At 31.8% G+C, this 26,399-nt stretch overlaps 2 protein-coding genes across 2 annotated transcripts in view; both read left to right on the top strand.

Annotated features, from left to right (window-relative positions):
• LOC143203449 (uncharacterized) overlaps positions 1-3,710 on the top strand; it is a 219,971-nt gene extending 216,261 nt beyond the window's left edge. Inside the window, exon 3 of the mRNA XM_076415650.1 lies at positions 3,592-3,710. The gene's annotated coding sequence lies outside the window, so the exon portion shown is untranslated. The remainder of the gene's footprint in view (positions 1-3,591) is intronic.
• A 15-nt stretch (positions 3,711-3,725) lies between these two features.
• The window catches only part of LOC143197064 (uncharacterized), a 30,875-nt gene continuing 8,201 nt past the window's right edge, over positions 3,726-26,399 (top strand). Inside the window, exons 1-2 of the mRNA XM_076405151.1 lie at positions 3,726-3,950; positions 13,860-14,060. Coding sequence (XP_076261266.1) covers positions 3,865-3,950; positions 13,860-14,060 — 287 coding nt within the window. The 5' untranslated portion in view covers positions 3,726-3,864. The remainder of the gene's footprint in view (positions 3,951-13,859; positions 14,061-26,399) is intronic.

The following is a 26,399-nucleotide window of genomic DNA, read 5'->3' as shown; positions in this document are numbered from 1 at the left end:
TTGCTAATGGATAAATAATGTTCCTCATCACAATTTTGGTGTTGTAAGACCTTATTTAAACAATACTGAAATAATATTAACTCAGCCAGATAAAAAATACAGAGAACATTTAATATCATCTGCCAATATTCTGAACAGTAGACAGCTGCTGTATAATTACAACTGGATCTAGTCTTTATTGATGTTAAAGTTTTAGGTCAATTAACACCCTATTATTAATGAAATTAATAGTTGGCAGTGAACAAGGGTGTAAATTTCAGGCAGCAATTATGTGACCTATTTGAGTTCAAGGCTTTCCTGACTATAAATCAGCCTAATCAATTTGTTTCTATTAGAAGGGTAAACAACGTTAAGATAATATAAGACAGCGTCGGCCACATTTTAGTTACGTGCTTTTGAACTTTTTGTGGTACTAAATTAATTTCAGGATTTTCTTCCTCTGGAATAATTGGCTAGCATTTTAGCAATTTTGCCTTTTCTCGCTTTTTACAATTATGTTGATAATTATTAATAAATAGAAGCACTAATAATAATTAATCATTTTTTACTCCTTTGATTTTCAAATTATATCTTCTGTTTCATTTCTCGCGCATATATTAATAATTAATTTAGCTTTTGCTTAGAAAATATCTCATTTAAGGAAAGAAAAACACCAAAATTCACTGGATAAATGTAAAATTAAAATAACTCATTATAAATAACCAAATTTTTGTCTGAAGATAACAGAATTTTCCACTAATTCTTCTTAAAGTATTAAAGCAACTAATTTAACGTTTTTCGAATAAAAAGTGGTTTTCTATTGTGTTTAAAAATCTTTCGGCAAAGCTTGACGGCTCAATATATTTCAAAATTACCATATAAAGCCTAGTCACGCAGAAGGCTTTTAATTATTACTTGAAATTATACAGGATAACAAATACTCAATTTTCAAGCAATCTGCGATAGTAAATAGTAGTAGTAGATAAGTTCCCTTCAACATCAACAACGAACATTTCAAATAAATGTGTTAGAAATATATAAATAATTCAATAATCGATTTTAGCTAAAACATAATGAATATGTCAATATGAAAATAACGTCAATAAGTTTAAAATAAACGGGTTATTAAGAAATTACTCATCAAGAAAATAATAGAGTTAAAGATAAAGTATAAGCAGCTATATTTCTTAAAAGATAACCTATCGAAACATAATTAAATTTTAGTTCATAAGTACAAACCTCTATGATTATGGTGTAATAATACTAGATTAATAAAATCTTTTAATCATAAATGGAGTAAGTTGCAAAAAGGAACGAACGCCTTGCACGATCAAAATCATGAACACCTGCGCCCTCACCACTGTCCAAAATCTGAGCATAAAAAGGCAGTGAAAATAATATAAAGCGGATAAATTAATTCCAACAACTAATCACAAATTACAAAAACCAATGAAACCAAAATCAAGCAAATAAGCTAAAACCAATAATAAAAGTTTAGTTTATTATCAGTTTGGATTAAAAAAATCCCAATAATATTCTAGAAAATAAAACGTAATATTCAACTTTCTTTGAAGTTCTTCATTTTGCTACGGCAAAATCATCCAAAAGTAGCATATAAGGATAAACACATCCAATATACCAAGAAGACCATTCATAAGAGATTGGAGAAAGTAATTGGAAGGAACCACATTAGTCGAATTCGCCGATGAGGCAGCACTTATAAAACAAACAGTACAAAAAACTAAAAAATATCCATAGGAATATGTTACAGTAAAAATGAACAATGGGCAGTAAAAATCATCGAACTAAAATTTGTTCCCATCAACTTCTATAACGAGATATTCAAAATGTCAACAAGCTTAAGTTTAAATTGTACTACCGTACGAACCCAAAAATAAGCAAATATGAAAATAGCGAACGTCTATTTCTATTAGCAAAATAAAAGATTGAACACACAAAAAAATTTGAATCTATAAGTACAAGTACTAAAACCAATATGAGTAATTAATTGAGTACAGTAATATCAGAGGCTCTTCAAACACTAGCTGGAGTATTTCGAAGAAGAGAGAGGAAGGCAGAAATTAAGCAAAATCCTGTGGAGCTGTCATAGAGTCGCTAAGCATAAAATTGCGGTGAAACAAATATAAATTGGCAAAACTAATTCCAAAAACTAATCACCAATGACATAATATCAAAGACACAAAAACGAATGAAATAAACTCCAATAATGAAAGTGTAGTTTAATATCATTTTGAATTAAAAAAAGACACTCAATAATATACCATAAGGCGATATATATATTAGAGGATCTTGACAAACAATTTTACTATGCAGTGGAACAAGCTTTCGAAAACATTTGACTCGTAAGCCTGATAGATAGATGATACATCGTATAAACCGAAAACATTCTTAAAATTAAACAGTAATATCAATGATAAAAACTTAAAAGATATGGCCGTAAAAGTAGGAGTGCCTCATTCTAGGTTCTATTCTACAAAACATCCTTTATATGATGCATACTAGTGATAAAAGTAAATCACAATAGCTAATTTCGCAAATAAAACTGATAACAGTTAAAAATAACTAAGGTTTATCCATAAATAATTGTCAAGCAGTGCGCTGTAAAATAGTACATTATAAGTACTTAAAAATCCACATGGCTTCAATTTAACTGATGCTATACTAGATATATGGTGGAAGAATTCCGCACTAGCCCGGCTGAAATACTACAATGTGAGGCAGAGATCCCATAATTCGGCTCACGGCGAGAACTCTATTAACTATTAACAAGCTCTTTTAGATTTCACTCAGAATTGAGCCAGATCGCCTCTTTCTTTTCTAAGATCAAGCAAATTATTGGATGAAAATGGGTTGCCGAGTGAGCTTAGTTGGCGAAAGGAACATCTTCCAAGAAATACTGGTATCCACGTTGTTTTCCACTGCCGGATATAAAATTGAAATTGATAAAAAATTTGTAAATTTTGTAATCACATCTCAAAAATTTAGAATATTTAGATCCCACAAAAAGTAAGTAAAAGTATTTTTCTTGCGTGATAATGCATAATTATTCGAAGTCAGAAGTAAATTTTAGATTGATTCAAATAAACATTTTTGATATAAATATTATTAAAATTATTTTTGCTATCTAATAATTAGAAATTGTTCAAATTAACATGATTTAGCTGTAACCACTTGTACAAATGATATTTTAGGGACGTTATTGAATTAAAATGAAAATACTTCAGAGTTAACATATGTATTCAGACATATCTTTGTATATAATGTAACTTGTATGTAATATAACTATTACAAAGTAGTGTCATAGCTAACAATGTATTTTTACAAATATAAATATGTTATGTTAAGCTATATATTCATAATAAAAACAAAGTAGTTACACTTGAACATATTGATTTACTCAGTTTGATAATTTCTTCCTTTATTTTTCTTCATTTAGGATAAAATTTGCCATATTATTATTTGATTTAATTAAACACCGTTTTAGGTTAATTAGCAAAATAAAACAGTGTCAATTAAGCCTTCTGTTATTTACCTTTTGACCCATTTCTTAATCCTACAATATAAAGCTAAAACACCGTTTCTTTGTTTCAGATAAAAGCCTACCATCCGAAACGAACCGAAGAAGACATCCGATTAAAAGACGCCGTTTCTACTGACTCTATCTCACTCTCTCACACACACATTTTTCCTTTCGTTCCACTTAATTCCGATGTTTCTCGGTGTTTTTTAACAAAACATCTTTGTGGTAAATCTGGACAAATAGGCGGTTTAGGGGCGACAAGTTGGATTGCAATAAAATCGCCTAATCCTACGAACGGAGTGACTGGAAATCACCAAGCGGATGTTCAGTAAACTGTCATTTTCATGGTGGAGAACAACGTTTTGTTGACGTGCAGGGATGGGCTGGCTTATGTTGTTGGCAGTGGTGCTGGCCCTACTAAAACTTTTAGGTAAGATAATATTTTAAATAATCCAGTCGTTAAATATACGCCCTAGTCTAGTTTTAGTTAGTAATGTTTCTTTTAATAATCAATTATGCTCAATATCCCGGAAAAAAAATCATTAATCTCACATTCCATTGAGGTATTATGTATTAATATATTTAGAAAATTACATTATTTTGCTTTATATATTAAGATGATTAAGGATATCTCTATTAGGCATATTAATACATTTATTTTTAAATATTTATTATTGAATTCATGTTTATCCTAAGAAACAAATACAAAAATTTGGCATAATTCTATTTGAATTAGTTAAGACTTAAAACTAAAAAATTAGATATGGTATATAACTTAAAGCCATATTTATACTTCACCCATAGTTATCGCTAAATGATCCGCTTACACATACAATATTAATTTTCACATCCCGTACTTTGAAAACTGGTAACCAATAGTTTATTAACATTTCCAGATATATAATTTCAAAATGATCGCTTATTGGCATGAACTCTAGGTCGGGTTGGGAAATTATTATCATAAAGAAATGTTCCCGGGGACCTACCTATATATGCCAGTGACATACCAAAAGCTGAAGGAATTAAGACAGCTATATCTGAGGATTATACAGCACTTTTAGAAGTGAACAAAAACCAATAGGAGGACCAAATAATAGAGAATAAAATTAAGTGAGCTAAAATCTATTCCTATCAATTTTATCAACAAGAAACTAAACAAGGCACCAGCCTTGAAATTCACTAGCACTAGAGTGTCAGATATAAATACTGCTAAATATTTAGGCATAACACTAGATATCAAATTAAAATGGAAGCTAAAATATAAAAAATATAAACAGCAATATTGGCTCCTTGGAAGAAAAATCGCAATGCCAATTCACAAGAAAATACTGATATACAACAGATGTTCAAACCAATATGACTATATGATATAGAGCTGTAGGGCTGTACTCGGGATAGAAATGTGAAAAAAATACAACTGTGCTAAAACAAGATATTGCGTAACGCAGTGGACATACCTTACGCAATGAATATTAGCGTCATGACCTGGAAATTTCTACATTCTGGAAAGAAATTAAAAAGTTCGCTGAGAAACATGAAGTCAGGTTACACCTTCATAAAGACACAGAGGCGCTTCAGCTACTGCATAGACAATCCAATGTTCTCAGATTAAAGAGAAAGAACCCCTGGAAACGTATGTTATAGTGCGTGAGTGAAGGAGTATAAGATGTTAGAATGGAACTATATAATGTCGCTGAGTCACTCGATATGAAAGATTCATCTAGGAGATCAGTTTTAATAATGAAAACATTAAAAATTATTTAAAATTTAAAAAGAATATATAGAACACGTAGGAATGCAAGAACGATTTGGAACCATTTTGCGGTATACTTATAATAATAATAATAATTTCAGCTCGTCATTCTTTTCCTTTTCCTTTTTGTAATCTTTTAAAATTGTATAAACCACCAGTAAATCATTACAGAAATTCCAGATTGGGCAGGTGAACTCATAGTATTAATTCTTAATAAAATAATTTGTGTAGCCACTTTGGCAACAAATGAATAGAAAAGCTCAACGCAGACACGAATTCAAAAAGAGAAGGATGCCACAAAGCTACTGGTTTTCCCTGACAGTCAGATTGTTGCTAACTGTAAAACGATATCACTGAGAATCCATCAAATTACTGAATTAAGAAACATACATTTGAGAAACTAGGCCAAGCTATATATTCTATATTCTATATTCTATAATACTCCTAACAATTAATGATAGTGTAACAGCTGCAAATAATAACAGCCTCACCACTGCATCTCAACTCAAACTGCAAAACGAAAATTAACCTTAACCATCTGGATTGCGGTATGTGTGTCTAAATTGCCATACAAGGAGAAAAATAAAGTAATACTGTAAAATTTGACTGAAGCGGGAATATAACTGGACATGATCGATACATGTATCGAAAATTTGTTTTAAGAATTCGCTCACAGAACATCAAGTAAACTTCGTGCTTATTGGTATCAACAAATTGTACTGGTCTAATAAATAATTATATTAAATATATCGATATTTTTCATCGTGGCTCACACCCTAATCATAACCATATTCTCACTATGCGTCTAAATTACTAGACGGTCGGAGGAAAAATGATTATAGATTTGTATTATGTTCTTGGATTTGAGACTTTATACGTCATCTTGGATCTTTTCAAATATTTTTGAGTATAACTTTAAGGAAATTTGTTATTAATTTTGCATCATTCAAGATTAATATTATTTGCTTAAATGTAATAACATAATAAGACCATTGTTTCCATTTTTAGCGTTTTCATCATATTTGATCAACTTTTACAATATTCATCTACGCAAACCACAGAACCTAATTTGAAGTGTAAAAAAAGTTACCAAATAGTTTATTTACGGTTTCAGATATCTGATCGCTTATAAGCATGAATATATAAGTTCGGTTTGGAAATTTGTATAATAAAGTCTTATTAACTTCATGGTACCTATCCTTTATATGCTTTATACTACTTTATGCTATTGTGGATGATAAGGCAGTGGGATATACCTAAGCTTAAAGCAAATGTAAGTATACCTGCACAAGGTATTGCGTAAGATATATTGTTATGCACGCAATGAAGGTGTAAATCGTGATCTACATGCATGCATAATATCTAATATCCATGAGAAAGAGTTGAGAGTTATTTTTGAAAAATGCATTTCATCAAGTTTTGCAAATGTAGGCACCTCAAAACACAAAAACAAAAACAATCAAACTTCAGATGGAGTAAATAATGAAACCAATAAAAGCGATAAAATGAATCATAACATGATTAAAAGGCCCCATAAATGCTATCATCAACAAGAAATTGTATAATAAAAGAAAAAGTACGATCTGACGAATTAAATTTGATAAATCGTATATATAAATAAATCGTCACACAAGAGCGACAACCGACGTCATGCAAGAGCACCTAAAAACCACAACAATAACAAACGCATAGCAACAATCAGCAACTTAAACCAAAACATCTCCCTTATGAAATGAGCTTCCAAAAGCTGACTGTTTAATATCAATACAGTAAGAGGACAGTAGTAGATAACTGGAAATCAGTATATCTACCACCAGACAGGATTTCGGAAAAATACGGAGGAATTCGGGAAAATGTCCGAATTTTATGCATAAAAACGAGGGAAGGATAAAGGCCATTTACCACATAGCCATTACTGTAAGACCACACAATGCTTATTCGGTATGAGGATTTCTATCATCACTTAGACAAACTGAGCCGGAAAATACCTGAAAAATATAAATTAATTGAATAGATCAAGGCAAATATACTATCATCAAGCTTTCCCTCGAATAGCAAGCACAGGAAGTGCAGTATCCATACTCGTAGTACCCTAACCTTTCGAAATAAAACACGCAACCCCACCTCGATGCTGCAGTCACATATGAAACATATATTTCCCGAACTCACATCAAAGCATCGTTTTCCTGTTTCCACAACCGAAAATCAAAGCTAAAAAATTAAAATAACGCTCGTTATTTAATATTTATATTTTTTCAAAGAATCGACATCCCTTGTAAAAGAGTATATATAACTTTTCATTTCCAAATTAAATATCCATATTAAAAATCTAGTTTGTTTGAAGTAGAATATCGAACTTTTGATTTAAGATTTCTGTTCCTGCCTATCAAGTGAATATTGCATTGTTTGATATCGACACCGATACCCATATATCCAGTAACTCACATAGCAACCTACACAAGCCTTAAAAATACCTTAAAATTATCTATTTTAACATATTTTGAAAAATAAAAAAACGGCAGTAATAGTCCGGTTTTGAAATTTTTATCATTAACTATTCCTATCTTGCTGGATCCTATCCTTCATATGCTTTCTACCAGTACTCAAGGAAATTACGATAACTGCATTTGCGGATGATAGAACAGTGAGAGTATACCCCAGCTAGTAATGTAAAAAAAAATTATATATACCAGAAGAAGGTATTTCATAACGCAGTGAAGGCACTTTGGTATAGATCAGCTTTATTAATAAATAAATTTAAAAACCTATTCCTAAACAGGTATTTTTCCTAGAAGACATTTTAAACTGAGGTTTTAAAACTATATTAAAATATATCCGTGCAGTGGTATGTTGAGCTTTATAAAGACGCAGTTTTCTTCACATAACTTGATACAATCGTCCTATTACTATAGCATCACTAAGAAAATATATCTACAAAGTTATAATAAAAGATCTTCGAAAGGCGATTATGTCATGAATCATCAAATCAGCAGATATCACTGAGAATTCACTCACTGAGAAATTATGTCAGTATTCAATAGTGAGAAAATATAAGCAAAAAAAATTCAGGAAACCTCAGTTTAAAAAATGGAAAGAGGCAAAAATAAAATCGTATAAAGAATATTACAAAATTCTTGAGAAAAACGATACAAAAAAACAAGGAAATTTCAAGAAAGAAATGTATATACACTATAGTGATCAAACCGCTAGACTGGCTGGCGTAAACTACCTTAATGGCCAGGAGAAACTTATTGTCTACCCAACAACTAGTGACAGTGCAACAACGCAAATAATAGCGTCTCCAACACCTCACACACTGGCTAGGGCACAAGCCTGGACAGCAAAACACTCCTTCAGCGAGGTATTTTAAGGCCACACATGCTCCTTTGGACATTGGAACAAGGGAGGGATAATAATATTAAATATACCTATAGTATAAAATAAAACCTGTATACAAGGAAACAGGAAGAAGTGGAAACACTAATTGAAACAGAAATAAGAACCTTCTTTATTTATTAATCATGTATTAAAAGCAAGGAACAATATTCCCTCGAATCCAGCGATGTGATATTTACAACTATAGCATTAAATATAGTGAACAAAACGGATATCGCTGACGTCATATACATTTGAACTGCGGTATAAAGTAACTAACTACTATCAAATATACGACAAGATGTAACAATCAGCAAAGCACAAAAGTTGATCAGATGACTAAAGAAGCAGCGACTTGATAAGAACAAAAGGAAAATAGTACCGGACGACTGCAGAATACAACATTTAAAACATACAAATAACAAAAGGTATATTTCACCCTCTGTTAGAACTATTGGAATAGCGTAAAAAATCAAATAATGCTGCATAAGAGAAACTAAACTGGAAAAATATTAGGTAAGTGCAATCGCCCAGATTAATAAAATATTAAACCAATAATATTAAACAAGGTCATTACAGATATTTATCAATGAATACATTTGGACCACTGAAATGAAAAGAAAAAGACAAATCAACTATCATCAAGTATTCGCTCAAATGGGAGGTATAGGGAGAACATGAAAGATACCCATAACACACTATCACTTCGACATACAACGCGCAATAAATATAAAAATAAATACTTAAAGACATTAGCGAACGAACGCAGAATAGAACAATTAAGGAAAAGAAGTAATAAAATGTTCTGCCCTCTGTTAGAACTATTGGAATAGCGTAAACAATATTACTAAACAGTGTCCATAGGGAAATTGTCAAGGAAAAAATTTGCACCATTGAAATGGAGGGAACAAGACTATTCAACTATGATTAAGCAGTTCGTCAAATCAAAGATAAATTCAGTACAGGGCCCAAACTCATAACGCCCTATACCTCCAACATAAAACAAGCAACCCCATCTCAATGAAATGATCCCACATGAAATAAATATTTTCCGAACTCACATCTGATCATCGCTTTTCTGTTTGCACAACACAGATGAAAACAAATATGACATACGAGGGTCACTATTTATATTTCGGAAATTAGCAACACTATTGTCATGTGAGTCCATCTGACGGTTTATTTTATATTTAGTTTAAACTTTCGTCTTGGCAAAAAATGGAACTGAATCGTGAACATTTTCGTGCGATATTTTTTTGCGATCTTCGACGTGGATTATCATAACAAGAGTGCATCAATCAACTTAGTGAATTCAATCGTGGTCGTACTTTGCTGTCCGACGAGTTTCGTGAAGATCGTCCAAAATCGGTTGTTGTGCCAGAAAATATCGATGTTGTGTGCGAAATGATTAAACAAGATCGCCATGTCACCTATTGTGAGACTGAGGTATTGTGAAAGTTATGTTCGCGTTGGATCCCACACAATTTGACAATCGCTCAAAAAAGGCTCGTGTCGATTGGTGCAAAGAATTGCTTAAGAAATTCAATCGCGGTACTTCGAAAGATGTTTATAAAATCGTGACAGATGACGAATCATGGATATATTCGTATGAACCTGAAAGTAAGCAGCAGTCGACTGTATGGGTGTTCCAAGATGAACCTGTGAAAAAATGTTCCCGCACATTTTGCAACAGTGACTCTAGAGGATAGTAGGACGGTAAATTCTGATTATTACACAACCATTTGTTTGCCAGAAGTCTTCGGTGAAATAAGAAAAACAAGCAAGAGACGCCGGATGTTCCTTCATCTTGACAATGCCATATCTCACACATCGGCTCAAACAAGAGACTATTTGAGCACTCAAATCATCGAGTTGATGGGTCATCCGCCTTACAGCCCTGATTTGGCATCCAATGACTTCTTTTTGTTCCCATCCGTGAAGAATACACTGCGTGGTCAACGATTTCCATCGCTCGAAGAAGCTATTGAAGCGTTCAAAAATCATGTTTTGAAGATGCCTGATTCGGAATGGAATAAATGCTTTGAACATTGATTTAAGCGTATGTAAAAGTGTATCGATCATCGTGACGAGTACTATGAAAAACAATAAAAATATATTCAGAGCTTAACTATTTGCTTTTTTCCTATTTCCGAAATATAAATAGTGACCGTCGTAAATAAGAGTATATAAAGTATATCAAATAAAATATCGATATTAAGTATTAAGAAAAGCTTTTTGAAAAAGAATATCGAACTTTTTATTTGGAATTTCACAAAAATAGGACTGGTCTCGGAAAAAGGTTGATACATATATCGTACATTTGTTTTAAGGTTTCTCCACCAACTCCAAAAAACATTTGTGTATAACTTTATGGTAATTTGTTATTATAATATATATTATAATATTTGTATAATTCAAGGTAAATATTATTTGTACAAATGCAATAACAAAATTAGGCTGCTATTTTACTGTATGTGAAGATTCAAATTAAGTTAACTATTTTCCAACGGATTCTGCTTTATCCCAGAAACGGTTCTTAAAAATAAACAGTAATACTTCAGGAATCATATTATAATCTCTTACATAGAGCTTCTGAACAATAATGTTTGATATTGACTTTCATTAAAATCTATAAGAATATTTTAACTGAATTACATAAAAACGAATAACTACTGATTATTTCCCTTGTCTTATAGAAAAGGAAAATATGGCTACAAGTTAAATATCGTAATCAGAAATGCCACGTTGGAGTATTAAAAAAAATCGTACTAACAATAATTTCTAAAACTTAAAAATTACTTAAATTAATTACTTAAATATAATTTCTTGACAATTTTTTTCAAAGTAAACTGAGAGGTTTGAAAATTGAAAAATGTAATAATCTCTTCGCAGGTGTTTGAAACAGCCGAATATGTGCCTTCAACTTCATGCTAATAAGGGCCTAGCAAACGCTATTCTTTTTTAAAACGATTAATTGGGTATAACATCCTGAGCAAACGCAATAAGACACTGTGTTGTCCATCTACTAAACTGTTATTGTATTTTAAAAGAGAGTGCTTCAATCTTCGGGCATTGCTCCCTCTCTGTACTCGAGTTTGTTGCTGAGACTGGGGATGTCCCATCTCATGAGCCTCGCCTGATATTGTTCTCCTACTCTACTGAGCGCCACTGCCAGCTCCATAATTTATTATTTTCTGCATTACTTCTCGAACACCGAAATCCAGATACTTACAATTGTTACTCATGCTATGAGGATTGTTGAGCACGTTCATCAAAGCCTAGCTCTTCCGATAAATGAAGTCCTTCCAATATTCCTATATTGCTGTGACCCATAGTTGAATTTCATAGATTATAATTGGTTTGATGATGGATTTGTATACCATAATGTTGCTCTCGTTGCTCGTTTTGAGTGTCGACCAATTAACCAGTACACGTTATGGAGCCCACTACTAAGTTAGCCAACGACCCAAGGAAAGGCCCGAGTATTTTGCATGCTCCTCCTGCGAGATGTTTTTATTTTGTCATTTCACCGACGAACAAGTGTTTCTTCTGAAAGTATAAGTAACATGAGTAAACTTGATTTAGTTTGGCTTCATTCTACGCTGTTTATACCATTTTTCGATTTTGTTTGGAAGGCATTGGGGTTGTAAAGAAGCAGTTTTTGGGTCAGAATATACAGAAAAGGCGGGAGTGTCGTCATCATAAGTCGCAATCTTTGCTTGCTCACTAGTCGGAAGGTCCGCAGTATAAATCAGGTACAGCACTGATTCCGGTACGCTGTCCTGTGGGACCTGAAAGTATTTCATGCAAAGTATATTCGTCATTATACTTGACAATGAAGCTTCTCCGATTGGTATATGATAAGAATATATCATAATATGAATGTATAAGCGCCTTTTTCTTTTTGTAAACCAGTTCACCATGCCAGACTTTGACTTTCGTTTACCATATCCTTGACTTGCGCCCAAAAAGGCGGCACAAAAGGGTAATCGATTTTCCAGACATGTTTCCAGTATATGTTCGACCGTTCCACGATCCTGGCGTTTTGTTTTTTAGGTACTCCTTTATTTTATTTAAAATAATTATTTCCATCATTTTACCATTACCGTATAGAGGCTTCTAGATCTGTACGAGAAGAGGAGTCCTAACCCTTGGTGGTTTTTCTGCTTTGGAGACCATTACGACATTTTTCATTGTCCTGGGAAATGTTCGAGGTTAAAGCAGGCATTAAGTATTTTGACGAGACTCATGGTTTCCTTGTGTGATCTCTCTTGAGAGTTCTTATTTCTCTTATAACCTCTTAAGAAATCAACGCTCGCTCGCACGCTTTTCAATGTGTCCCCTCCGAACTCCAAGAAGGGTTAAAAGACAGTACTGAGATAGTCAGCAAAGATTTTCGGATAGTTTTCAATAGTCTCAACAATATAAGCAATAGTCTTCAAAGACTTGTTGCTATTTGATATCTATCAACGGAACAAAGAAATGTAAATATCTGAAACATTAGTTGTGTGTGCCACTAAAGTATTCTCACTAGCGCAATATAAAATACAGCCCAGGATATCTGACGAATGTCTGTATAATGTAGCACAACAAGTACATATAAATCAAATCAATCTCGAGAAATATTACAAATCAAATAGGGATGTTGACCAAAATATGAAGCTAAAAAGAACGATGTGGCCGCCTATTTGGTTACTAAATGGAAAAGTGAACATCGGATATTGTATTAAACACTTGGGAGTGAACGTTTACAAAGTCACACGATGACCGTTTCAAACGATTAACGGAGTTTTTAATGCAATATTCACAATCATTATTCATAACCCCCGGGGGTTGGTGACCCCGCCCATAATTTATAATCCAAACAATTTATTTCTTGATGACCAGCCAACATAATAGACGAAGCGTAATAAGGCTTAGCGTCTTATAACGACAAACATGATCAAAACATTATTTCAAATGGATTCACGTATAAGTCACGCAAATTTTCATTGAAGGAGGGTTACGCTTATTGATTTTGTTTTGAAATAGGAGAATATTATCCAAGAAAGTCCTGCGGAGTTAACAGCAGTCTATTGTTTTAGAGGTACAGAAAATAGAGCGCCATTCAGTTTAAATTTACATTTATTAATTTTTCGAAAAATATACATTTTACACAGACATTTAATATATTTTTTATCTTAAATTTTCAACGTTACGATTATTTTGCAGGAGTTACACAAGGAACTACGGCTCAACCACCGGCGCAGTTACCTCAGAGTACTCCATCTCCAGTACCGGGATTACCTGGTGGAGGAATTGGTGGAATACGGCGTACACTAAGTGGTTGGCGAGAATGGCGAAGGGCAGATCCAACGCTAATCAACAGCTTATGGAGAAGCAAGATGGGCAATGGCATACGGAAACAACTAGGTCAGTTTATGTTTATGATTTTATGCAATATCTCTAGTGCGTGAAATACTATTCAATAATTTCTAATATAGCTAAATAAAACTATTTTTATCTCAAGATAAAACTTCTACAAATATAATAAAATAATACGAAAAAGGTTAAGTGCCATAAAATATAGCATACAGACGAGAATATACGTAATAGGCCAATATAAGTTCCAATAGAATTTCTATTCAGATCGTTTAACATTTTCATTCGTTACATTTAGAAGGGGAGGGCGCAACCTTGGAAATTCGATTCGGACTTGCTGAGTTTGTTGTACATTTAAAGAGTGTTCGCCGATGTAAGGAGTTACAAAAGTTTCTTAAATTCAATCAACTTTTTATATCCCTAAAACATAATTTACTTACTCAATAATGAATAAATCGATTTCGGTTACGTCAATCTCTAAGATTTTTTAATGCTCGGCTTAACTTGAGCTCGTAATCAAGGCCGTCGACATTAACTTTACCAACTTAGCGACCACCCTACTAGGCGTCCGATCTTACCATGCCTCCAACTAGAGCGCTTAGGATGTTTAATTTTTGTTGAATTTTACACCATTGCCTGTCGGCAATTACAACCACAAATATGAAATATATCCTAGCACTGGAGAAATTCGAACCCTTGATAATCTCGGCTCTGGACCATCTTGTCGTCTTCACTATTGCATCAAGTACGCTGACTGTATTCAATTAGAATGTGAATCTACCCTTAACTGTTGTTGAAAATGAGCGATTTGCTGTCTATATTAATGACATTTTCGAAATATGATCTTTGAATATAAGATATCCCTGCTAGCGTTCTTTATGACAACAAATCTCGTTGTTGATGTGTATGGCTAGAATTATAACAAATTCCTTTTAGGTCTCTCTTAATTCAGAGAATAAAAAAGTCGATTGGAGCTAAGTTGTGTTTCTAGGATGGTTACGGCAGTGTTGCTATCTTGAACTTGGAGAAAAAAACCTAGGAATATTAATATGTAATGTATGTATAAGTCAACTATTTGTATGATGATCAAAAATTATGATGGTCGCTCGGACTCCAATCCGAATTATCACCCAACAATAAATTATTATTACAGAAACAAATCTGGAAGCCAGAATTTAGCCAGGGTATGTAACTATGGGATTGCACAATGAAATTTAATATTAATATAAACCAATCTTACCGAAGCAATGCTGCGAACATTATTAACTCCCTATGGAATATTGGAAATAAGAATATTCACAAAAACTTAACGGCACCAATAATCATCGATGAAATTAGAAAAGAAAGATTGCGTGAACATAATAAAACTGTTCGATAAAAATAAACCTACCCTTATATCTAAAAGACAAAAATCTTTTGGCGTTTTGTCAAATGATGTAAGAAATTTCGGAACAAAATATTAATTCTAATATCTATCCTCAATTATCTTCCATCGACTGAGAACCAAAGCAGTGAATATTGTGAATTTGTAAAATTGGTAAAAATTATGTTAAATAATGTTTCCCTCGTATATTTAGCTGAATATATTAATGAAATTTCTAACAGCAGTGCGTGTATTAAACAAAAGAAAAATATTTTAATTAATTCTTCACGACCTTATTACCACAATACTATAAATCACCCCGAATATAGAAAAAAAGAAGTTTAATAAAAAAGTTGCCAAAAAGTATTAAGTTATTTTTAAAAGTCGACGTATAACGTTCCACAACAAAAGATAAATGTCGTCACCGAGCCAATAATTTACCATATTTTACGGGCGTTAATGTTTTGGGCTTATATTATTACAAAGAAAATTATGAAGCTGATAGAACGCGGTATTAACTGAAACAAAACATTATTCCATTATCAGGATCTTTTAATTCATCGCTCATAAAAGATATTAAAATGTGCAAAACAAACTTAGCGCATTTTTGTTAAATTGCGTCTGTTAGCAAGCTAGAGAAACTGCAACCGAACGAAGTAAATCTCTTGGCTTTAATAGCTTGTAACAGAATCTCCAAAGACTAGTTTATTCAACAACATTTTGTAAAATTAGGCTGATAATTTCTAGACTAGTTTTGTATTAAATAATATTTGTTATTTTGTAAACCGTCGGCAATACAATTAATAAATATTTTATAGCATCACCAATTAATTAACATTATAGGTTATTATATTTATATTATAGGTTATAACATTAGGTTAAAATATATCTAATATTACCGCAATTAACATACACGGATTGTCAGTTCTCATGATTATAATATATTATAATATTATTGCTGTTTATTTGTTAAAGCATAAAATTTGCATTATCTTTTAAATATGTTGTGTTTTTTTAACGTTAAATTCTGTTAATATTTATATGAATAAATATTACGAAATGCTCCTTCTTATCTTGTATGAAAACATTTAACAAACACTGTGCTCTAGTTTAAATAATTCCAGTCAATGTATAAGTCGATGAACTGCAAAATAACTAGTAAGAAAACAAAACTCGACAGTGCAATTTTATATAATGCTCTCGACTAAATTAGCCTAAGGAAATATCCTCTTACAAACTGGTAAAGTCAGGAGATTTACTTCGTTTAGTTGCAGTGTTCCAGCTTCATAAACATGATACTTTAACGAAAATATTAAGCATATTCAACATTTCAGAAATGAACAATTAAAATATCCTGATAATAATACAATAACAAATTATATTAATTAGTTTTTAATTATATGATAACTTGTACAAAATCGATAAAATCGAATTTCTAAAGGATTGCTTGAACATTTTCATGAACGCATTATACTTATAAATGAATACATTGCCATTTGGGAAATGTGTATACTCCTTTATTTCATTTCTTACATTGGTACTCCCAATTCAACCTTTATTTTTGAACATTGTAAGTGTTCTTCTTGTTGTCCACTACTTCTTCCATGGATTAAAATTATTATCTATATAATGAAAAATAAGTAATTTTTCTCAATATCAAATGATTAGAGAAAACGAAAAAATAGTATACAATTAATGAACGTAATTAGGGGAAATGCAACCGTAAGGAGGAATATTAAAAATACGACGACATAATAAATATGCCACTTATTCAGCACCTAAAACCATATCTACGGACCAAGCGACCTACCATGAGAAAGCTAGGAAATCCATAATAAAACCATCAATAAGTAAAAACAATGTTAGCCGGCAGCTAGGAGACAATAAATATTATAAAAAGAAAGAGAGATATATCTGAACAGTTTAAAAGATTAGCAGAACTGTCAGAAGGAAGTATTTAACAAAGAAAAAAATATTAGCACAATCTCCCCAACTACAAAAAAAACAGGATATAGCTGAAGAGAACATCCACATAGAATAAATTGATAGTATAATGAGACTATGAACGGAAGACGATAGCAATTTTTGTTATTTCACCCTACATGAACCACATACACCTATGGATTAAACTAATAAGAATTAGAAATAAAATAAATAAAAGTTTAAGCTAAGTTAAATGGGTACTAATAATTAATGTTTTAAATAGTAATCCTGGAAACATGGACCTTTAACAAAATTCTACATTATTATATGCTACATTCCGGCTAAATTTAATGTAAAAACCTTTTTTAAGCTAAAAATTTCGTCAACTTGTTTTGTTTCGGACATTTTGTTTTACATGGGGTAAAACCTGACTCGACTTATAATCACGTTTTCCGATTTTAACGAGGACCGTTTACCGTGACATGTAGTAACGGTAACTTAACATTTCAAAAATCATCTCATTTTGTAATTGCAAATATTCAATTCAGCCAAGTAATCAAACCAAAATCTAAATTTGATATTAATTTACACAGTTTAGTTCTGTTTAAACATACCATAATTGTATAGTCATTTATATAAAGCTTATATTTTATTGGCTGCAACTTATATAATATGTCCTCCTGACTATATAGACTATGGAGACCTTTACCATTAGAGCCCTCTTGTTTCTATTTAGTAATGTCAGCTATTCGGGAAGTGGAATCACTACCTTCATTTTCTAAACGCCTTAGTAGTTCACAATTGGACTTCGATGCAGTTAAGCGCTCACAGTATTTAACATATTTATTCAGTATATACTTCTAATAGTATATTATTAATTGAAACATGATATTTAACTACGAAACTAATTCGCAAATGTCAATACTTCACACAATATTCTCTGGCTGCATCATAACGTGGTTGGAATACAACACCATCCAAAGAGAATATTATATTCATAATAAAAATACTAATTTCCTAATAAACATCCACAAGCATTCTGAGAATATTTTCATGCAATAGATAAGACGGCAACAGGAAAAACTATTCCAAACAAAAGCACAGAATACCACAAATATGAATTTACAGAACGTGATCAAGAATGATCTTTGGTCTATTGTGAAACCCCCTAATTCAGTCTGTTAATGCATAGATATACCATAGTTAAAATTCCCTGATAATACTTTACTGTCTCAGGGGTTGGGAAGACAAGAACTCTTCAAAACAGTGTATTACAATAAAATGTAAACTGGAACAAGAATTTGCCTAAGCACTTACACTTCCTTACACTTACACATCCCAAATCGAAGTCGTTATAAACTTTTCCACTGGCCCCAATTCAAACAATCCATTGGCTTTATATTACATATTCAGTTTTAGTCAAACAATTTTTATCTGTTCTACATAGCCGACACAACAGTCTCCCACAGTCTACAACAGTCTTCAATAGTCTTCGTAAATCTGTAAAAACATACAAATACCTAGTCCAAGAAACGATCGCTTGATGCCACCTGACATTGTGAGGATTGTCGTCATTAACGATTTATTATACCCGTCTATTTTTATATATTAGGATTTTTATAATAAACTAGTTATAATTTTTCCAATTTTTCTCCATTCTCTCGGGAGAAATAAAAATACAAATATTAAATGTGTAGCGACCCTGAGGCACGTCGAATTTTATCGTGGAATAACGGTCTACAAAATACCCAGAAATTTAATCCCAGATGTTGAACAAGGGCGGGGTGCCAGCAGCGCCAACTAGAACCCGATTACGAATAGCTGGCAACCCCGAGACGTTTATCTGAGATGTTATTGAAGGTTATTTCCATTCATTCGGTACTCGACCATCGTTTGTTTGGTTTAGACGTGCCACCATCGACTGCCCAAGCCTCGCCACCAGGAAACACCGCTGCCATCCGTTTTATCATTTGTACTTTTATATTTTTATATTACTTCAATAAATAACGGTCACATAATATAAACACTACTGTTTCATTTCGTTTTACCTCCATTCACCGAGCCATCTAATTTACCCTAAAAGAATGTGAAAGTACACAATAAGTTAATAGTGTCAATTATACTAATTGGTAAGTTATTAATTCTTTAACAGATAAGTAGGATTGATCGATAATTTTGAAAAAAGCTATTTAGCTTAACTCGAGTCAGGTTATATTAATATATTATATTGTATATATGAATAGATTATCATCCAAAGTTTGCGTCTGTATATTCTAAAGGAAGAAGAAATAAGGCGCCTTCCAATTTGACCAGTTTGTTTACACAGAAAAAAACTTTTTCTCCATAAATCTAATCTTTATAGGAAATAATAGTTATTGATTTCATATTTTTTTGCCTAGCCGAGTTGGATCCAGTTCAAGTTTATGTGTCGAACTAGTTTATTTCGAAGATACAGCAAAATTTAATAAATTATTGTTCTCTGAAAAATTATTTACAACTTGAGTAAAGTTCTGTTTTTGATAGGCAGAAGTATAAAGAGAATCATAAAAATAATAACGAACATGTATTTTTAAATTACTTTACTTTAATTAATTATTTTTTTACGTTTTCTATTCTACTTTTTGTTAAAAATATATAGATATATTTCCTATAAAGTTTTTTTCAACTATAAAAACCTATTTTATTTAAATTAAGTTTTGCAATAATGTTAAGAATTAACTATATGCTCTAAAGACATAAGACATTTATTATACAATACTAATATGAAAAATACTGAATAGAATAGCGAATTATTTAAATAATACTGTAATAACTGTAAGCAGAAAATATACAAATAATATTTTTAATAATATGAGTGAGAGAAAAAATATATATCTTGCTAAAATAAATGACTTACTTATTAATTGAGTATTGAGAATCACAGTTCAATTATTTCACTTGTCCCTAAAATGTATAGAAGTCGAACTATCAGGACCAAAGCAACGATGACGAGAGAAAGAGTCTCATTGAACACAACTAAGTTGTATCATCAGAACGTACGAAATATGAATTTAAATGATCTCTTTAATAACGTTGAAGCTCCGAGGCAACTTTAGGGAGGATATAACCCATTACCTGATGAACATTTTGCCGAACAACAAACCATATATTTTTGTGAATATCCTTATATGAAAAAACTTGTAACAACCATCAACCATAATAAATCACGTACGATATTACAAAACGAACTAATAATTATAAATGGAGCTAATCCAGAATTGTATATAGTAATAAAAAAACTAAATGATATTTAATCGCCTCGTGTGTAAATAAGAAATATTTATCGAAATATTTGTTAAAATAATATTTTAATTAATTAATAATAATATGACAAATATATATTGATGGTTATTTCATTAAATTTAATGGTTAGCAGTAATGGTCCAGCAAAGACCTTCCATGTGCAATACTATTAGGAAAAAATACTGAGTAGAATAACGAATTATTTAAAAAATAATATGCTTTCAAATACAATTCTTCCAGCTGTTTAACTGTTAGCGGAAAAGTTACTGATAATAATTTTAATAATATGATTGAAAGTTATTACGTATTTGATCTTATAAATTGGACGTTTTAGAGATTATATGCTACTGTGAAGCATAGAATAGTCCAGATTCATCCAAAGAATCACGCCTACGATATAATTAACATGCATGTTCACCTCAAAGTTCGATCATTTATGAAGTGCAAGTTATGGAATTAAAACAGGAACTAATAATGGATAAAATAAGTTAAACTAAGACTGCCGTATTAATGAAATATTAGGCGTTTTGGAACTAAGGAATTTCTTGTGATAGTTTATAACTACATATATGATTTCTTAGAGTATACTAATTTGTAAAAACTGTAACAATATTTTAATTATTTACTTTTGTTATTGATCACAAACACCACCAGCTGTTCCGCAACTTCAACTCCAAAAAGTTGATCCTCAAACGATAAAGTATCTCAACATCTTGATACAAAGTCTCTAATATGTTAATATTTCGTTGTACGGCATGTCCCTATGTTTTTTATATATCAATATTGTCATTTCCATCAGCTAGAATTTTCATAAGGATTCAATCACTTGTATCCACTTCGTACCATATTAGGCGCTAATGAATATTTATGAATGAATTTGAAGATATAAGTTATATTGTCAAAACTGCGAGGGCGTCGATGCCAATATTCACAAATTTATATATATTATTTGATATTGCTGAGAATTGAATAAGAAAATCAAACTTACTTCAGAAAGTGTATCTCTATGTCTAGTATATTAATGTTTTATACCAACTAATTGTTTTCTAAATATATATTACGTAATATTAAACTGATAATCCAAAACTTCTTAAGCGGGTATTCTAGCCGACTTTATTGAAGTTCTGATTGAATTATAATTATAAAATTCAATGATTTATTATATGATTCAGTTAAGAATAAATAGTATCTTAAATATAAATATAGATAATAATAAATAATATATTCAATATAAATAATTCTACAATTCAATCAAGCACAACCATCCACGGTATACAAGTGTTGCTTATTAATTTTATAGATCATACCACAGGCGTTTTTCCCTTGAGCCTTCTACGGTTTCGCCATGAAAACAAAACCTCGATTTTAGATAGAAACGGTCCGTTAAAATATTAAACCGCAGGCCGACTGCTCGCTTATCATGTATTATTAAGGTATGCAGACGGTGAAGACGATGAACATAACAGATAAGGGTGAGGGATCCATCCTTCAATTTGGAAAAACAATATTGAAGGAATACAACTGTATCGTAATATTTGTTTTGAAACGCATATTCCCCAACGTTAACGAGCAATTTTTGTATATAATAATACACTAAAGTTTCTATGTAAATATCTTAAACGCCTGTAAATGTTTAAACGAACATATATTAAATTTCATTGGTTTATAGCGACTCAGGTAACTAGGAAAACTAAGCTGCCGAAACTAGAAATAAGGTAGTCGAAAGAGAGAAACATAACAGTACCAGCCCCTTGCTTTCTACATCTTCCTTTCTTTTTCTTTTGTTGGAAGATTGTTGGTTATCAACAATGGCAATTATCTCGACAGCTTGTGTTAATTACTAGTTTTAAAGCAGTTTAGAACATTCCATAAATAGTGTTATTAACATACCATATGTCGTGCAGTAATATTTCTATATATTATTATTCCATTGCGAATAAATACAATTAACTGTTGGTAACTCCGACCTGGTTTAACGTGAGTAAATAATCACTAATAAATACATACAAGTTCAGAATAGCTACTTTTTTATACAGTATAACAACTTTCCAACAACAACTCGACTAAACAACACAACTAATCGAGAATCACAGTTCGATTATTTCGATTCGTCAAGTTGGACAATCAGGATCCCATTAGAAAGTGATTGAACACGCCTAAAAATAAACGCCAGGAAGAACGGAAAATTTAATTAGGTATTCTCTGTAATAATGTTGAAGCTTCGAAACAATTTAGAGAAGATATTCCCTACTAGTCGATGAACATTTTACCTATAAAAGCCGTTCATTTTCATGAAGATTCCCACATGAAAAAAAAACTGTAACAGTTATAAGAAGTCCCGTAAGATATATAAAACGAAATCATAATTTTTAGTGGAGCAAGTCGTAGACCATGTCTTAAAATAAAACATATAGTGGACACGTCACAGTTTAGGCCTATGGGAGTTTTCACATCTCCCGGCATGACACCGACACCGACATGGCGTCACGCCAAATGAGAGTCATTATTTATATTTCGAGAATTGGCAACACTATTGTCATGTGTGTTTATATGTTATCATGCGATGATTCTCAACGATTTTCGACGTGAATTATCACAAGAAGAGTGCACCAATCAACTTAATTTGACTTTTGGCGATGAAGCTTCATCAAAGACCATAGTACATCACCGGTTTAGTGAATTCAATCGTGGTCGTACTTCGCTGTCCGACGAATTTCGTGAAGGTCTTCCAAAATCGGCTGTTGTGCCAGAACAAATCGATGCTGAGCACCACATATATGCTATTTTACATGAACATTTAGGTGTGTGAAAGTTATGTTCGCCTTGTCGTGTTGATTGGTGCAAAGAAATGCTTAAGAAATTCAATCGCGATGCTTCAAAAGACGTTTATAAAATTGTGAGAGGTGACGAATCATGGATATATTAGTATGAGCCCGAAAGTAAGCACCAGTCGACTGTATGGGTGTTCCAAGATGAATCAAATCTAGCACTTCAAAGAAAGTGGTGGCCTGTTTCTTCGGCAAAACTGGTCATATTGCAACAGTGCCTCCAGAGAATCGTAGAAAAGTACATTCTGATTGGTACACAACCATTTGTTTGCCAAAATTCTTGGGTGAAATAAGGAAAACAAACAAAAGACGCCGGATTGTTCTTCATCATGACAATGCGAACTCTCACACATCGGCTCAAACAAGAGACTATTTGAGCATTCAAAACATCGAATTGATGGGCCATCCGCCGTACGGCTCTGATTTGGAACCGAATGACTTCTTTTTGTTCCTATCCGTGAAGAATAAACTGCGCGGTCAACAATTTCCATCGCCCGGAGAAGCTATTGAGGCGTTCAAAAATCATGTTTTGGAGATACCTACTTTAAAAACAATAAAAATATATGCGCAGCTTAATTATTTGTTTATTATCCTATTACCGAAATATAAATAGTAAGCCTCATATAGATTAACTGATCTGTTACATTTTAAACCCTCGTCCTCTATTGTTAAACAAGTAATAAATAGTATTTAATATAATCGAACAATTCATTAAAAAATAACTTCATTGTAAGTAATTTAATATGTGGGTAACTAGTTGAAAACAAAAATGTGTCTAAAAATCGATATTCCAAAATATTAACTTAAATAATTAACTTTTTTTTTCAATGTTAGGAAAGAAATGTGGCGCATTCAGTAGGCGTTTTGTATCATATGTACCAATGATATAATGATATAATGGTCTAACAGTGTTTTAGTTGAAGTGTTATTAGAATAAACAGATATCCAACGGATTGATGTAAAACTGATAAATACATACCCTCATATCCCTAAAACAGCTCCATGAAATTGCATCAAACATAATTGGCCTAAATCAACGCAATCCAAAAGTGTCTAGTAACTTTCAGATTCATTCTTCATTGTAATATGTCGACTGAGTTTCTACCACCTAAAAACTTCAGTTCATCTTTCTCATGTTTCAACTTAAAATATTTATGAACGACGTTGGAAATTCAAAATTATCATGCACTTCAACACATTTTACAACAATGTAGTTTGGTGCGAAGGGCATACCAACTGAGGTGCTGAGTGAAAAGTTATGAAAAAACACACTGCGTTTGCACTGTATACTGTATGACTACTCTCACCAGACATTCTTTACCAAAATTTACGAAAGTTTCATCTATTCACTCTGATGCTTTACATCTTCCAAGCAATTTATACACGTGTGAATGAAACTAATCCTACACTATTTCTCAAAAATCAATACAAATACATAATTTGAAGTGACTATGATAAACCCCTAATATCGTAGAGTAACAAGCGAAGATAGCATATATGTAATTTATTGCTTGCGGACAATTTTATCATGAAAAAACAAGGCAGTGTCCATTCAAAGCAAGCTCTCGAAGAATTCTAAGACCCCTTTGCGATTAGTTTATAGAATCGTATTACAAAGACTATGATCAATCATCCTTTAAATATTTTAATTTTCAATTCTTTGACTGCAAAGTTCTATGAGGTATCGGTCCCCTCACCGAGTTCTTTGAAGAGGAAATATTAATATATTTTGTTTAAATATTTCAGAAAAAATTTTGTTCATAGTTTATGTAATATAAGTAAAGAAAAATCAGGATCATTGAATTAAAAAAGTATTTGAATTATCTGAGCGAATCTCGATATACTAGGTGATATCAAATAGTAGAAGAAGATTATAGCATAGAATGAACAGAACTTTCAATATAACATGGGTAATAATCAAATTTTTTCAACTATAACTATAATATATTTCTTATGTGAAATAACATGTGAAGTAACACTGGATAACAAGATTTGTATCAAAGCAATATTTTATAAAATGATGGTTACAAAAAAACCTGAAAATTGTTATTATTATCGGCATAGCCCTGAAAAGCTCGTACCGAAGAGGATAATCTATTCTATTTAGAAACTAGGTAACCCAGGGGTTAGACCACACTGAGACAGTTGTAAGACCTCAACCTTCGTAAATATTTTATCAACAACATAAAGAAGATTCTAGTAGAATGTTGACAGATCGTTTGAGTCTTGCGATCATTATAACTGAAAATGCTTTTACTGCAACTTTTGCTTTTTTCCCTAAATTAAATAACCGTAATAAATTTAAATCTATTATTATTCCTAACAATCACTAATACTTCGATTACCAGTTCTCATCACTTTTAGAAATTCCATTTTTATATATTCAAACCAATGAAAACAAATATCGAATGCTATCTATTATCTTCCTAAAAAAAAAATAAAGGAGGACTGATTTGTATAAATACATAAAAGAGTAACACCTATACTAGCTCAACACGATGAAACAATTATGAATAATTTCTTTGAGAATCAATAATAAATTTCACAGAAACGCTCTAAAATTATTTTCCATTGGATATGATATTAAAATTTGTGGTCCTCTAGATTATATTCCAAAAGATAATGCAGCTCGATGAGTAGAGATCATGAAAAATATAGTAGAAGTAAACACATAAGTAGATAAGCAATGGGCATATCAGGATAGCAATATCTGTTCCTGTGGGATTTCGAGTTATCAGTCAAACAATTGATGAATATATATCTTCAGACAGTCTAAATATATTTAAGCAAACGATTTAGATATTAAAATGTTCCAGTCGACGAAAACGATTCTATCCCCGATATCTACTGCTGAAGAAGGGATCCAAATATCCAGTATTGAGAAGATTGGAATGTACACTAAAACTAAAAAAAAAATGAAAACTTATTGCACTTATTACTATCTGTAAAGTTCAAATGTAAGTAAAGATCCAGGAACTGTCAGAGATGCCTTGC

This window comes from Rhynchophorus ferrugineus, unplaced genomic scaffold (genome assembly GCF_030347505.1).
Source record: "Rhynchophorus ferrugineus isolate W39M unplaced genomic scaffold, kcgeb_rfMv2 rfM1, whole genome shotgun sequence".
Taxonomy (NCBI): Eukaryota; Metazoa; Arthropoda; class Insecta; order Coleoptera; family Curculionidae; genus Rhynchophorus; species Rhynchophorus ferrugineus.
The sequence above is the reverse complement of the archived record's forward strand: the minus strand, read 5'-3'. Positions and strand labels throughout refer to the sequence as shown.